The sequence below is a fragment of the Panthera leo genome, chromosome D4 (assembly GCF_018350215.1).
Source record: "Panthera leo isolate Ple1 chromosome D4, P.leo_Ple1_pat1.1, whole genome shotgun sequence".
Lineage (NCBI taxonomy): Eukaryota > Metazoa > Chordata > Mammalia > Carnivora > Felidae > Panthera > Panthera leo.
The window spans coordinates 43461810-43476069 of record NC_056691.1 but is presented as its reverse complement, the minus strand read 5'-3'; the positions used below and the strand labels follow the sequence as shown (position 1 = coordinate 43476069).

Here is a 14260-nt window from a genome sequence, read left to right as displayed (position 1 = left end):
CATCCTGAGGGATATCTTCTGCACAGTGGAGAGGCCTGACAAGTCTGTACCTAGAGAAAAGAACAGTGTCTTGGATGGCAGGCCCCCTTGCCGGCACTCCGTGTCTCTCCCTGTGCAGTGCTGGACAAAGGCTAGCCAGCAAGTTGGCTAGAAGCCAGGGCCCAGCCTTGGGGTTGGGGAGCCCCGAGCCAGTATCTGCCACACTCACCGAGAAGGGCAGTCTCTCCGATTGCATGCGATGGGCTGCACGGCAGGGCGCACCTTCCCTGCACAGTGGGTGGGGTTGACCTCTGTGCTGTTCAGGAGGCACCTCAGGCGGGGTTGCTGAACGCCCCTGTTACCGCAGGAGGCTGAGCAGGTTGCCAGTCTGTCCACGGACCACCAGTAATCTGTCACAGGAGGAGGATCAGAGGTGAAAAGAAGACTGCATTATTGCCCATGCTCTGTGGGCACGAATTGTTATGAATGAGGCTCTGTCAGTGGGCTCCATTCCCAACTTATGCAGGCAAGTGGCATCATCTCCAGGAGACTCAGTTGGCTTACCCGTAAAGGGAGTACAAAGCCTCTACCTTGTGAAGTTATTGTGAGCACCAGATATAATGAAGGGAAAGGGCCTAGCCCAGCACCTGGCGCACAAAGAGTATTTAGAATCAGTGCCTCTGGTCCTTAATATTTTTAAGCACACTTGCAAAGTGCTTTTTCTTCCTAGTGGTTCAGCAGAAAGTGACTTTATTTTTCAACAAAGAGATATAAAAATATCACAAATAACTAACACTCATATTTATATGTGCACATTTGTGTTGGACTTTGTAGATGTTACTAAATGAAAAAAAACCCAGTCTATCCAGAGAGTACTCTGGACATGAGACAATGACGTAAGGGAGAAATTCAGTTTCTTTGGATTTTCTTTTTGGGGGTCTGGGACTCACTGGTAGGAAAGCTGTTAAAAATAACTGCGGGCTGGTAAATTGGGAGTGCTTATTTGCAAGGTCGTATATTACAAATCTTGCAGATAGGCACTGGCTTCTGGTTTTCAGCAGAGAATGGCTGGTTGGCAAGAAAATGGAACATTTACTTTCCTGTCTTGAAAGCCAAATGGCAGGGGAGGATGTTTAAGGGGAAAACCCATTTGCTCAGAAAAATCTCCCTCCTCATGTGCTACACTGGCACAAAATTCTGTCCCTTCCCACAGAATACTCCATTTTAGAATGCATGCAAAAGAATTTTGCTTTCCCTTAAAATAATCACACACAGGCCACAGGTTAGAACTAGCCTACGGGAAACTTGAAAGCCTCACTTACTTTCTATTTAACATGGCCCACTTTGGGTTTATTTCTCACTGTTTTGGGCTCATTCACAACGCTTTTTTGGTGCAGCTAATGCCAAGCCCCTCCCAAGGGCTTTCTGACCCGCCTGTGTTCCTGGAAGATTAATGCATGAGCCATCCAGTCTGTCTTTGGCGGGGCCACAAGAAAGGTGCCTGCAAAACACTTAGCACGTGACTGCAGTTTAAGACTCTTTCGGACGATAAGCAGGTACTGGCACTGGCTTGAATCTCCAGGAGAGGAGGCAATAACCAAGCAGTTCTGATCAAGAGGTTGTTTTTTAACAAAACCTGCAGAGAAAACTTGCACATGTGTGCTTGCATGCACACGTGTGTGTGTCTGTGTGTGTTTCTTACTAAACAAGCATAAATGAAACTTTTTTTTTGACTCTGATATATCATGGTGTTTCTTTGGTCCACAGCAGCACCAACATTGTGAGGCAGAAGGGCCCATTTATGAAAGCAGCACTGACTTTTCCAGATTCTGCTGGGACGGAGACTGGTGGCTCTTCTGAAGGGCCTCATTGTATGGAAACATGATTCAGCTTTGACTTTCATGCTCTAGGAACCACTGGAGATCAGAAATAATTTAGTTCTATTAGATAATTAGATTCTCAGGTCAACTTTCTTGTTCAAACAATAAGCCCAGCACCCAAAGCCTGAAGGGTTTCTTACCTTGGATCACCAAAGAGGCTTTTTGCACAAGCATTCCTGCCTCATTCTGTGCAAGGCAGCTGAATTCCCCTTGGGACCCGCCACTAAGATTTGCAACCTGGAGAATCTGTCCAGCTGCCAATATATGATATGTCAGTCCTGGGACAGTGGCAATTGGCTGACCACCATGGAACCAGGTGATATTTGGGGTAGGATGACCTTTGATGGGACAGCCTAGAAGGAGAAGAGAAGAGAGAGAAGCCATTAATAAAGCCAAGAGGGACATATTCCTGACAAGTTCTTTTAGTGTCTCTGTGGCTCTAGAAGCCATACATGCAGTGTAGCCCCCTTACCGGTGGCATTTTTCTTTTGCTTGCTATTTCCAAGCAAATAGATGTTTTTATTCTCTGGAATTCTGGGAAGGTGACTATTATTCATTCAATTAAGTAAAAATTCTCAGAGAATACAAACTGCTTATTTCTATGTCCTTGTAACTAACCTTTAAAAAATGAAGCAGTTAATATTCACTCATTGAAAAAATTTTCAAGTTAATTAGTTCCTACACTGATTTTCTACTGGAAGAAATCACTTCTTCAAATGTAGTGAGTTGGAAAAGATGCTACATAGTAACCAATTAATCAATTTAATTGGTAAAAGTCTAGTATCTGCTACCATTTTACTCTTTATGTGATTTTCAAGCCAAAATTTTTTAACAGACTCTAGGAAAGCAATTGTAAACACCAATTTCATTTTTCTATCAGTCAAGAACCTTGGCCTTCTAACAGCTCTTACCAAGCCTGCATTTGGACATGTATGATATTCTAATTATCTACATAGTCATTAAACATACTTTGATACATTAAAATTCCAAAATATTAAGCTTAGATATTATGTCTACTCAAGCTTTTGTAGCATAGAATTATTAAAGTAAACTGGTTGCTACTGTGATAAAAACCTAATTTTCTTTAAATTCAGAGTACTCGCTGAATTTGCTGTTGTGTCCTCAACAACTTAGCTTCCAAAGAAAATTTATTTAGAAGCTCAAAACACATGGTAAACCAGTCAAAATTAAAGGTACTGGCAGTTTTCCCTCAATTTAGTTACAGAAGTAACGATTTTGCACCTACTGTTCTGGGGATAGATAAGACAGTGATGGTTATCTTCCTTCTTGCAAGGAGATCCTAGCTGGTATTGAATAAGAAACAAAGCACACTAATAAAACTGAGATGTAAGGCAGAAAATGATGAGATCTGTGAGACAAGAGAATGGCCACCTGCAATGGCTACCTATGGATCTGTAAGAGAAGGAATTTTCCAATGTTGTCTTCTTTTCTATTCCGGGGTCAACACTATTAGAATTTATAGTAGGATGCAGAGCTAACACAGGGAAGGTCCTTAGAGATGATCTAGCCTACATGCCAGAGGAGGAACCTGAGGCCCAACGATGTTAAGATACTTTCCCATGATTAAGTGGCAGCCTTTCTGATTCCTTGCCTTGTGCTCTTTCCTTTCTATCTGCCACTTGTATAGCTGCACACCAGCAAATTACTTAGCCTCCCTGTTATCTCTTTCCTTTGTCTGCTCATTCCTTTTGTCTCCTAATGCCCTAATTTCATATATACATATATACATATACACACACACTTTGAAAAAGGGCCCTGGAAAAATAACGCTGTAATTGACTGTATGAAGTTCAGGATGGGATACCACTGTTACAGAACCCAGTTCTTCATTCCTCCCTGTATTGACTCAATTTGCCTTGTAACTTTGCAGTGGCCTTCCATGATGGGTGGGTTACATGTACTTCCCCACCTCCTGATTTGGGGTTTGGCTATGTGACTACTTTGGCCAATAAAATGAGTCAGATGTTACACTAACAGTGAACAATCTGAAAGAGAAATTAAGAAAACAATTCCATTTATAATATCAAAAAGAATAAAATACTTAAGAATAAGTTTAACCAAGGAGATGAAAAACATGTACACTGAAAACAACAAAATGTTGCTAAAAAATTAAAACATAAATAGGATGCTATGTTCATGGTTAGAAAACTTAATATTGTGAAGATGTCAATAACCCCAAGTGAACTACAGATTCAGTGCAATCCCTATCAACATCTCAATGACTTTTCTTTTTTTTTTTTTTGCACAGATATAAAAATTCATCCTAAAGTTTATATGGAATCTCAACAGATAATAGCCAAGACAATCTTGAAAAAGAAGAACAAACTTGGGGTTTTCACACTTCCTGATTTCAAAACTTAGTAGAAAGCTACAGTAATTGAAACGGTATAGTACTGGTAAAAAAGATGTACATTATAGACCAACAGAACAAAATAGAGAGTCCTAAAATAAACTCTTGCTTATGTGGTCAAATGATTTCCAACATGGATGCCAGGACCATTTCATGGTGCTGGGAAAACAAGACATCCACTTGCAAAAAATGAAGTTGTGTATTTACTTTATACCATATAAAAAATTAACTTAAAAGTATAAAACTCTTAAAACACAGGCAAGAGTCTCATGATATGGTATTTGGCAATGATTTCTTGGATATGATACTACACAGTTAACAAAAGAAAAAAATAAACTGGACATCATTAAAACTGAAAGTTTTTGTGTGTTAAAGGACACTGTCACCAGCGTGAATAGGCGACTCACAGAATGGGAGAAAATATTTGCAAATCGTAGATTTGATAAGGGATTAATGTCCAGAATATATAAAGAATTCCTACAACTCAACAATATAAACAGTCAAACTAAAAAAAAAAAAATATGGGCAAAAGACCTAAATAGACATTTCTCCAAAGATTTTAAAATGGCCAATAAGCACATGAACAGATGCTCAATATCACTAATTGTTACAGAAATGCAAATCAAAACCACAATGAGCTACACATCACATCCAGTAGGATCGTTATTAAAAAAAAAAAAAAAAAAGGAAATACCAGTGTTGAGGAAGATGTGGGGTAAGTAGAATCCTTGTGTATTGCTGGTGGGAATGTACACTGATGCAGCCACTGTGGGACATAGTATGGAGGTTCCTCAAAAAATTAAATGTAGAATTAACCATATGCTCCAGAAATTCCACTTCTGGATATATATAACCAAAGGAATAGAAAACCAGGACTTGAATAGCTATTTGTACACTAATGTTTATAGCGACATTATTCACAATAGCCAAAAGGTGAAAGCATCACAAGTGTCCATCAATGGATGAGTAGATGAATGAAGTATGACATGTATGTATGATAGAATATTATTCAGCCTTAAAAAGGAAAGAAATTCTGACATGTGTGACAACGTGGATGAACCATGAACACATTAATGAAAGAAGCCAGACACAAAAGGACAAATATTCTATGATTCCACTTATGTGAGGCACCTAGTGTAGTCAAATTCATGGAAGCAGAAATTAGAATAGTGATTGCCAGGGGCTAGAGGAAGGGGAGCATGGGGAATTGTTTTTTTAATGGGTACAGAGTTTCAGTTTGAGATGATGAAAAAGTTCTGGAGATGGAAAGCGTGATGGTTGCACAATGATGTGAATGTAATTAATGCCACTGAAAACTTAAAAATGTTTAAAATAGTCAATTTTATGTTATGAATATTTAACCACAATAAAGGAAATGAGGCAGATGTGCTGGTATACCAGTTCCAAACCTAAACCTCAAGAGACTGTGTGTTTTTGCTTGTGCTCATGTGCCTTTGCTATCACCAGTAGAAGAACATGCCTCGACTGGCCTGATGATCCCAAGAGGAGGTTGAGAGAAAAGTGGAGAACAGCCAAGTCTCCCCAGCCAAACTCAGTTTAGTTCAGCTGAAGTAAGTAAGATCAGTAAAAATAAATGACTGCTATTTTAAGCCATTGAATCTTATTATTATTATTATTTTTTTAATGTGGTGATAGCTAACTGATACACTTAGGGGGAAGGGAGTTCCAAATTTCTCCTAGCTCTATGAATCCAAGGCTTGGGACAGGGCAAAGTTTCTGCCTGTGTGCTGATCACCTATGTCTTCTTATTCAGATACTTAGGAGGAGCAAGTTCCCTGCACGCTCCCGGTGGCATCTAGGCATCTAATATGTCATGAAGTCTGTGGTACTCACATTATACTCCTGTTATAAAATGGAGGTAAAAATGGCCTTGGGGAGAGGTGTATAGAAATCAGTCTACTGGGGATCTCCTGGGAGCAGCAGTACCGAACTCTCTTCCGTCCCAACTGTAGTCTGGAGTTAGATGCTGATTTCATTTTCTAATAAAAGGCAGGAATACTGTACATTTACTTAGTCAAATAGCATGATTTAAAAAGTGAAGCTTGAAACCAGTATGGCTTTTCAGACTTGCCTAAACAGGCCAATATATGTCTCAATCACATCTGCTTTGAAGGGGGGGAAAAAAAAGGTGTCATACATGGTTAAGACGCTGGTTCCAGGAATCATTATGTTTGGTCAGTGGGGACAGAGCCCTGGTGAGGCTGACTATATTCTAAGTTGATAAGTAAGAACTTTGCTATTTCTGAGGAAACATGAGATATTTGGCAAGGAAATCTCTCATATTTAGCCTAATCTTCATTTTCCAACTCCATTAGGATTGATTTTCTGAGAGAGTTTTTAAGCAGAAAAAGGAGCAGTAGCAGCCTCAGGCTGTTTTCTATGGCTGATGAAGTTACTTCTCTGGGAGCCAGGAATCCTAGTCAGCTAAATAGGAGGTCCATTTGCATAACAATTTACATTTATAATCTTCCCTCCTTCTTGGAATCAGGGGCCAGAGTGAGCAGCCAGGACATCTCTCTTGGCCCATCTGGGTCTTGAGTCTTGGACATGCTCCCAGGGCCTTCCAGCCTAGTGCTCCCAGTGCGGATGAGATGGGGCAGAGTTCCTTCTAAGGGCAGGCATCAGGGCTGCCATGACATGAAGTTCTTACAACTTGAGAAAGACTCATGAGTAGCAGCAGCGAAGACAGCTGTATGGAGCAGCTGTCTTCCTAGTAATGCCTCTCATTCTGAAACCTATCAGGATACAAATCAGTTTTGTAGAAAGTTTTAAAAAGAAAAGCAATTTTGTCACTCTCGAACGCACTGACACAGATTCATGACTCTCAATTAGAAGCTTAGATTTCAATAGGGTTCTCTGGTTTCATTTTTCTAATCTGTAAATGAGAGTTTTGACTGAGTGAACGGTTTTATAATTGATAGTTTCCTGGGTCCCTACGGGGCTGCAGAGGTACCTGGGGAGGGGCCTTTGAGAGGAAATCAGCATAAGGTGGGGCTCTGGGGATTCTATTTCCTTTTCAATAATAAACGAATATATTGGGCTTCTGCATAAGAAGATTCCACAATTAATAACCACTGAATTAGATAACTTTAAGGTCCTTTTAAGGTACCTAGATTTCCCAACATCATTTCAAACTCAGCATCCTCACTCTTCTTCCTGCTCCCCAATAGCCAAGTACCAAGGGTAAAATAGACTATTCAATCTATATGGCTTAGATCATTGTGTAGTGATACTGAACTATGCCAATGAAAAGCTCATGGAAGAGATTTTACATATGAAAGTTATTGAGGATTAAGGTAAACTGAGGGGTGCCTGGGTGGCTTAGTTGGTTAAGGTAAGTCAGGAAGAGAAACTATTGCTTATCTCCACCCCTGGAGATGGATGAGTTTAGTTTTAAGCACTTAAAGGTTGTGATGGAACCAGAGTACAGAAAAATCCATCAAGATGATGGAGATAAAAATGGAAGTCTGATATTTGCTACAAATTTGGGGAACCAATTTCATACATGTGTGTGGAGAAAGTCTTCAATGAAAAGAGATCAAACCTCAGGACAAAACAGTGGGAGAATTCTAGCATTCAGTGATTGAAGACTAATGAGGCGGTATTAAAGAAGTCTGAGAAGAAATGGTGTGAGAGGACAAAAATTGAGACAATGTGATATCATGGAAATCCAGAGAGGACAGAGATTACAGAAACTAGTTGTTAGAAAATAAGTGATTAGTAAGAATATGTGGAATGAATGAATGGCTTCATTTGTTTACAAAAATAACTAAATAAACAAACATTTTCCCCACAATCGCTCCACTCCCTGCTCAGGCAATAGGTAAATTCATCCTCACTCATGTTTGAATGATCAAACTTCCAAGTTAATAGAATCAGAAATAAAAGTGTATGATCAAAATATCCTATTCAATGCTATGCACACCCATGTATTGAATTTAAGAGAAAATTTACCTCTGGGTCTTCAATCTTTAGAAGCAGACCAACATCTGGGTTATTAAAAAGATGAAAAACTAAAGAGGGTGAATGGGAATGTTTCAAATGTAGCAAAACAAGAACAGAGTAGATCTCGGCCAGAAAACTCTTCAAACAACTTGACTGGGGATTCTAGCTTCCAGTAATGGTGAATAACTTGGTTGGACTAACCTTCCTGCAAATAGCAATCATAAAATCTAAACAATAACCACGACAACCCCCATTAAACAACTCTTTGAAAGCAATGAAGAGTAACCAAAAGCAGTGACAGAAACAGGAGGGTAATCTATCCTAGAAATTCAGGAATTGCAACAAGTGTGATTTGCCAGCTTGTAGCTTGCTACCTGAGCAAATTCCTCAAAGCTCATGTGGTCCAGAGAGGTGGCTTGACATGTCAGAGGACAGAGTCTGGGGGTTGTTAGGAACAGCTGAAAAGTTAAGGGAAAAATCCAGGAAGAGTCACGGTGGGGATAAACCTCAAAATCTACATAAATCCTGTCCAAATTCTTAGTATACAAACCCCAGGGGACCCAGCAAAAGAACAGCAGCTAGAAGCTGAAAGAACAGAATAGAAAATTCACTTGGTGTTCACTGCAAGGAAGACAGAGGTTGGAATTTGAGTCTAACAAAGTTAACTGTCCACCAGAACAAGAATGAACACTCTTCTGGGGAACATAACAGAATCCAGAGTCTCTACAATATACCATTTATAATGCTCAGTATATAATAAAAACTATTAGACAAGAAGAAATGTGACCCATAGTCAAACAGCAATTTCTCTCAGGATTGCATGAATTGTGAGATGCAAATGTTTCAGTGAGTGGACAATGATTTTAAGCAACTATTATAAATATGTTAAAAGACTTAAAGGAAAATACACTCATAATAAATGAATACATAAAGTATCTCAGTGGAGAAGTAGAAACTATAAAGATAAATTTCAGAGCTGAAATGTATAAAACATGAAATAAGAAATTCATCAGATGGGCTCCAACAGAAAGTTGGAGATGGAATGAGTCAGTAAACTTAAAGCCTTAAAGAGTATACTAGTTTTCTAAGGCTGCCATAACAAGGTACCACCAACTGGGTGACTTAAAAAATGGAAATTTATTGTCTCACAGTTTTGGAGGCTAGAAGTCTGAGATCAAAGTGTCAACAGTATTAGTTCCTTCTGATGGCTGTGAGGAATAATCTGTTTTACCCCTCTCTTCTAGCTTCTTGTGGTTTGCTGGCAGTCTTTGGTGTTCCTTGGCTTATAGATGCATCACTCCATGCTTTCATGTTCACATGGAGTTTTCTCTTGAGTGTCTCTGTGTCTAAATTTCCCCTTTTTGTAAGTCATATTAGATTAGAACCCACTCTAATGACCTCATCTTAACTTCATCATCTTCAAAGACCTTATTTCTAAATAAGGTCACATTTATGGGCTTATAGGTACAGAGGGTTTGGAATCTCAATATCATTTGGGGGCACATAATTCAACCCATAACAGAGGACTATCCCAAGCAGAGCACAGCAGTCTGAATGAATTGATGAGATAAAGAATACAGTTCAAAGAGGCTCAGGCAGCTAGATGTTGTTGAGAATTTTGGAGATGAGAGTGCTACATAGAAAAAGAGCTCCAGAAATCTGCATAAATTCATCCTGACAATCTGCTCAATTAAAGATATAATGCATAACTCTATAAGGCTGAGCAAAGACCAACTAAGGAGTTGTGAGTCTAATAGTTCCCAAAGCTCAAATAGGGCTGGGAGACCTTGAAATTCTGACAAGCCAGATTGGAATATCCTTGTTGATCATCTGGAGTATTCAACAGAAACCCTACAAGGGGCTACAATAAAGACTACTCTAGAGGTGTCTTAATAATGCTTAAATTAAAAAGAAAGTCAAAATTAAACATTGAATAACTGTTTAACAGAAGAAAATCCAACAATCTCTAGAAGACAATAAAATCCAGATACCTACTTACACAAAATTTACACCATCCAGCACTCAATCAAATGTTAACTGATAAGTCTAGAAGCAGGAAATCTGATCCATAACCAAGACAAATTCAGTCAGTGGAAACAAATCTAGAAATTATAGGGATTATAGAATTACCAGACAAGGATATTAAAGTAGAATGTTAAAAATATGTTAAGTATTTAAAGGAAAACATGCAGATAAGAATAGAAGGTATAAAAAGAATAAAATGAACTTCTAGAAATGAAACATACACCTTATGAAGAATTCACTAGATACAATTTAAATCCTAGAGAAAAAAATTTGTGAAATTGACGATGCAGGAATTGATAATTGCCAGAGTGAAGCAAAGAGAGAAAGAAAACTGAAAAAAATATCACATGTTCAAAAACATATGTCAGACAAGGATATAGTTAGACATGTGTATCTGTCAAAAACATAAATGTCAAAAATGTACGGTTAAGATTTGAACATTTTAATGTATGTATATTTCACTTAAAGAATAATTAATTGGGGGGAGAGGTAGAAGTACAAGTGAAACAGAAATGGCTGCATGTTTATTGATGCTGGGTGATGAGTGTTGTTTACTTTGCATATATGCAAAATTACCCCTAATAAAAAGGAAAAAAACACATATTTCTGTTGTCTAAATCATCGATCAGCATGAGCAACTCAGCGTCCAGAGTTGCTTTTCTTTTTTTAATTTATTTTTGAGAGACAGAGAGAGACCAGAGCACGAGTGGGGGAGGGGCAGAGAGGGAGGGAGACAGAATCGGAAGCAGGCTTCAGGCTCTGAGCTGTCAACACAGAGCCCGACGCAGGGCTCGAACCCACGAACTGTGAGATCATGACCCGAGCTGAAGTCTAATGCTCAACTGACTGAGTCACCCAGGTGCCCCCCAAAGAGTTGCTTTTCACATATTCTGCTCATTCTATGTTTTTTCTGTAAGGGTTTAACACATTAAAAAAATTTACTGTTCCAGCCGCTACTTTCAGATCTTTCCTCAAACGCTTTATAACCTGCCCAACTTACAAATTCCTGCTCATAGGTTCACCTTCGTTCATTTAGCCCTGTTGAAGTCAGAGGTCACTTTCATTTGTACTTCTATCACCCTTGATTCCCACAACTTTGGTTCAGTTGCTCTGTATGGCAGAAAGTGCTAGTGATCCTATCATAACTGTCCTTTCCTTGGAGTAAAAGAACCCCTGAATTTCAGTTAGGGAGACATTTCCCATCCCCCTTTGCAATAAGGTATAGGACATATGATTGCCTTCGGTGAAATGAGGGGGAAAGTGATGTATACACTGCCTGGGACATGTCTTTAAAAGAAAAGTGCTTGCTCTTGTTCCCCCTTCCTCTATCCTTCATGTATGTGGAGTGAATCATCTTGGCCCAGGTGTTGGATGTCCCAGTGATAGGAGTGTAAATTTTTTTTTTTGGTCTGGGTCCCTAGATGACATGGTAGGTTGTCAGACCATCTTTGGAATGCCTTCCTCTGGACTGCCAAGTGAGATAGAAATACACTCCTGTCCTGCTGACTGTGATTTTTGGCTCTTTGTTATAGGTTGTTGAATGCATATCCTAACTATGACAGTCCTAAATATTCTTTCCTTTACAGGGCCAGTGTCCTGCTATATAGGTTATTGTGTTTTCCTTCACATCTGTACAGTGACCAGAGAGAACGTACTTCTAGTAAGTGTGACTACTCACCATGCATTGAAAATGGTATTAGGGAAGTCTGCTTTCAAAGGTAAAGGGAAAGTCAAGACCAAAATAAACTAATTATAACTAAAGCCAATGAACAAAATTTCTGGCCATCTGCCTTTTCCATCACTAATCTGTCTTTCAATGCTTTTCTCATTCTCTTTAAAGACTTACTTTGTATCCAGAAGTGGTATCCTCCCCAGAACACGTGTGATGCAGGCCTCTGTGCTTTTATGTACATATTTATGTGCATGTCTCTATGCGTACACAGTGGTCTCTGAGGTTTGCCCACCGCAATAGTCAAAATAAGAAATCTAACATGAATTCCCACAGTGTATGTTCCCAGTGAATAATTATCCATGTTTCACTGCTAATGAGAAAACCTGGCTTGTAACAGGGGTTCCTTTCTGTCACGGACATTTCTCATTTGCTAAAGTAAAAGAGGTATCAATCATTTTTTGAAGGTGAGCAATCTCTCTGTGTGCCATTTTACAAGGACACCAAAATCATGGGCTAACGTGTTCCACACCTCCAGAGAGACCACGTAATGAACCACTCCCCTGCCCCCTCTGATTCAGTGAGGATGTTGACAATGTTTCATGCAGGGGCTAGCATCTCCTTTTCTGTTTCCCTCCCGGACACATGAACGTTGACCATTTCTGTCCTCCCGACTGCAACGCCTACGCCAGGAAACAGTCAATCAGCAGGGAATGACAGTGCTCTCTTTCCTCAGACCTCCGTTATTACAGGTCTTGAGTTGGTTAGGTGTCTGAGGAGGAAGCAGTGCTTGGGAAGCCTGCCTAGCTAATGAGAGTTCTGGCAGCAGAAAGCCTCTCTCTATCAATCCTTTTCAACCAGTGAAAGAAAATATTGCCTTTAGGCCTCCATTCCTAGGTCTACTGTGGCTCTAAATTGAGCCAAAGCCAGGTGTGATTCATACATGTGTGAGGGTTTTTCCTCCTAGTTTCACCTACTATTTTTTTTTAAAAATACATTAACTGGAGAGTGATAAAAGTTTAGAATGAGGGAGAGGTGCACAGTAAGAAAATCAAATTAAATATGAAATTGCATCCTCTGGGAGTCCGTTTAGCTGTAACCTGCCACTAGTTGACATCCCTGATTAAGTCAAATTGACCTCACTGACTTTCTTCATCTTTGTCTATTTCACATTGGTTTCTGCAACTGAAGTAGCCCCACTCAGGGAAACAGGTTGATTCAACAGACGAGGAAAACATGGGGGAAGAAAACTGGGAGGCCTGGTGGCCCTGGCTTCCACTTCTTTGCACCCTTTGGAAGATGCTGGTTTACCTTAAAGATGGGGAGATAGGACTGCCTTTGAGGCACCTGTCTAGAACGAAGCTCTGAACTCATGATGGTCATTACTTAGTGGATATTTTCATTGAATTGAAGGGCTGGAAACCAGTAGGATTTCTGGTCAGCTGAGAGAGAGGCAAGCAGCTCAATTTATGGGCTTCCTTGTAGGATGGATGAAGCCAACTCGGGCATTTGTCAGCTGCTCATCACCTGAGGGAGACACATATCCAGAGTTGAATGCCATGAGCTCTTAGCCTTCATGAGAAGAAGGCAAGAGTTCAGGGTGCAAATTCTTCCATCTCTCCTCCCTCGGCAGCCAAATAGTTCAGAAAAAGGCACCTGAGCTTGATAAACCAATTGTATAGAGCAAAAACTGAAATAGACTGAAAGAGGCCCAGAAGAAACAATGGTTTGAAAATGGAAGACACGGTCTAAAAGAGGAGGAGAAAAAAGTAGTGCTCTGGAGGGTTTCATTTATTTAACCACTATCTAAAGGCAAAGAAAGCTGTGGCAGATTAGGACGTGCTGTGTAAAAATATTAAAGACGTGGCATTATTACTTCATGAGCTGGCTCTGGGCCTGTCAGCATTTCCATTATAATCCTGTATTTTTCACGGAGTTAAAACTTACTATAAAAATGATGTGTGCTGGGATGAAACTTGGCACTTGGTGGAGTCAGTCTGGGAGTCCTTTCCTTAATTTAATTTTACAAAACTGGAAAATGCTCAGCCATTTAAATTTATGGAGGGATCTCCATGCTGCGCGTGGTATACGGTGCGCACTGGCCTCACTCTAAGGCCGTGGGGTGACGGACCAGAGCAGAGAGGCCGCCTCGCCACATTTTCTGGCTGCTCCTTTCAGGTTTGGTGTTCCCTGGAGTTTGAGAGATGGTCTCTAAAGCAGCATAGAATGGGTGGGAACTGGCACCAGGCAGTAGGCTGAAAGACATGATTAATTCATATCGGAAAAAACTCAGTTCCTTACTCCCCATTTGTCAGCTGGACCCCAGAAGGCTGTGGGGGAAGACACACAACTTTAATTTTCACTCCGATT

General features: G+C 40.0%; 1 protein-coding gene across 2 annotated transcripts in view; it reads right to left on the bottom strand.

Annotated features, from left to right (window-relative positions):
* Window positions 1–14260, bottom strand: part of ADAMTSL1 (ADAMTS like 1) — a 378657-nt gene that overhangs the window by 33766 nt on the left and 330631 nt on the right. For both annotated transcript variants that reach the window (XM_042913347.1, XM_042913348.1), the window contains 2 exons: window positions 2000–2212; window positions 209–389 (listed from right to left, as the gene is read on the bottom strand). In XM_042913347.1, coding sequence (XP_042769281.1) covers window positions 209–389; window positions 2000–2212 — 394 coding nt within the window. The remainder of the gene's footprint in view (window positions 1–208; window positions 390–1999; window positions 2213–14260) is intronic.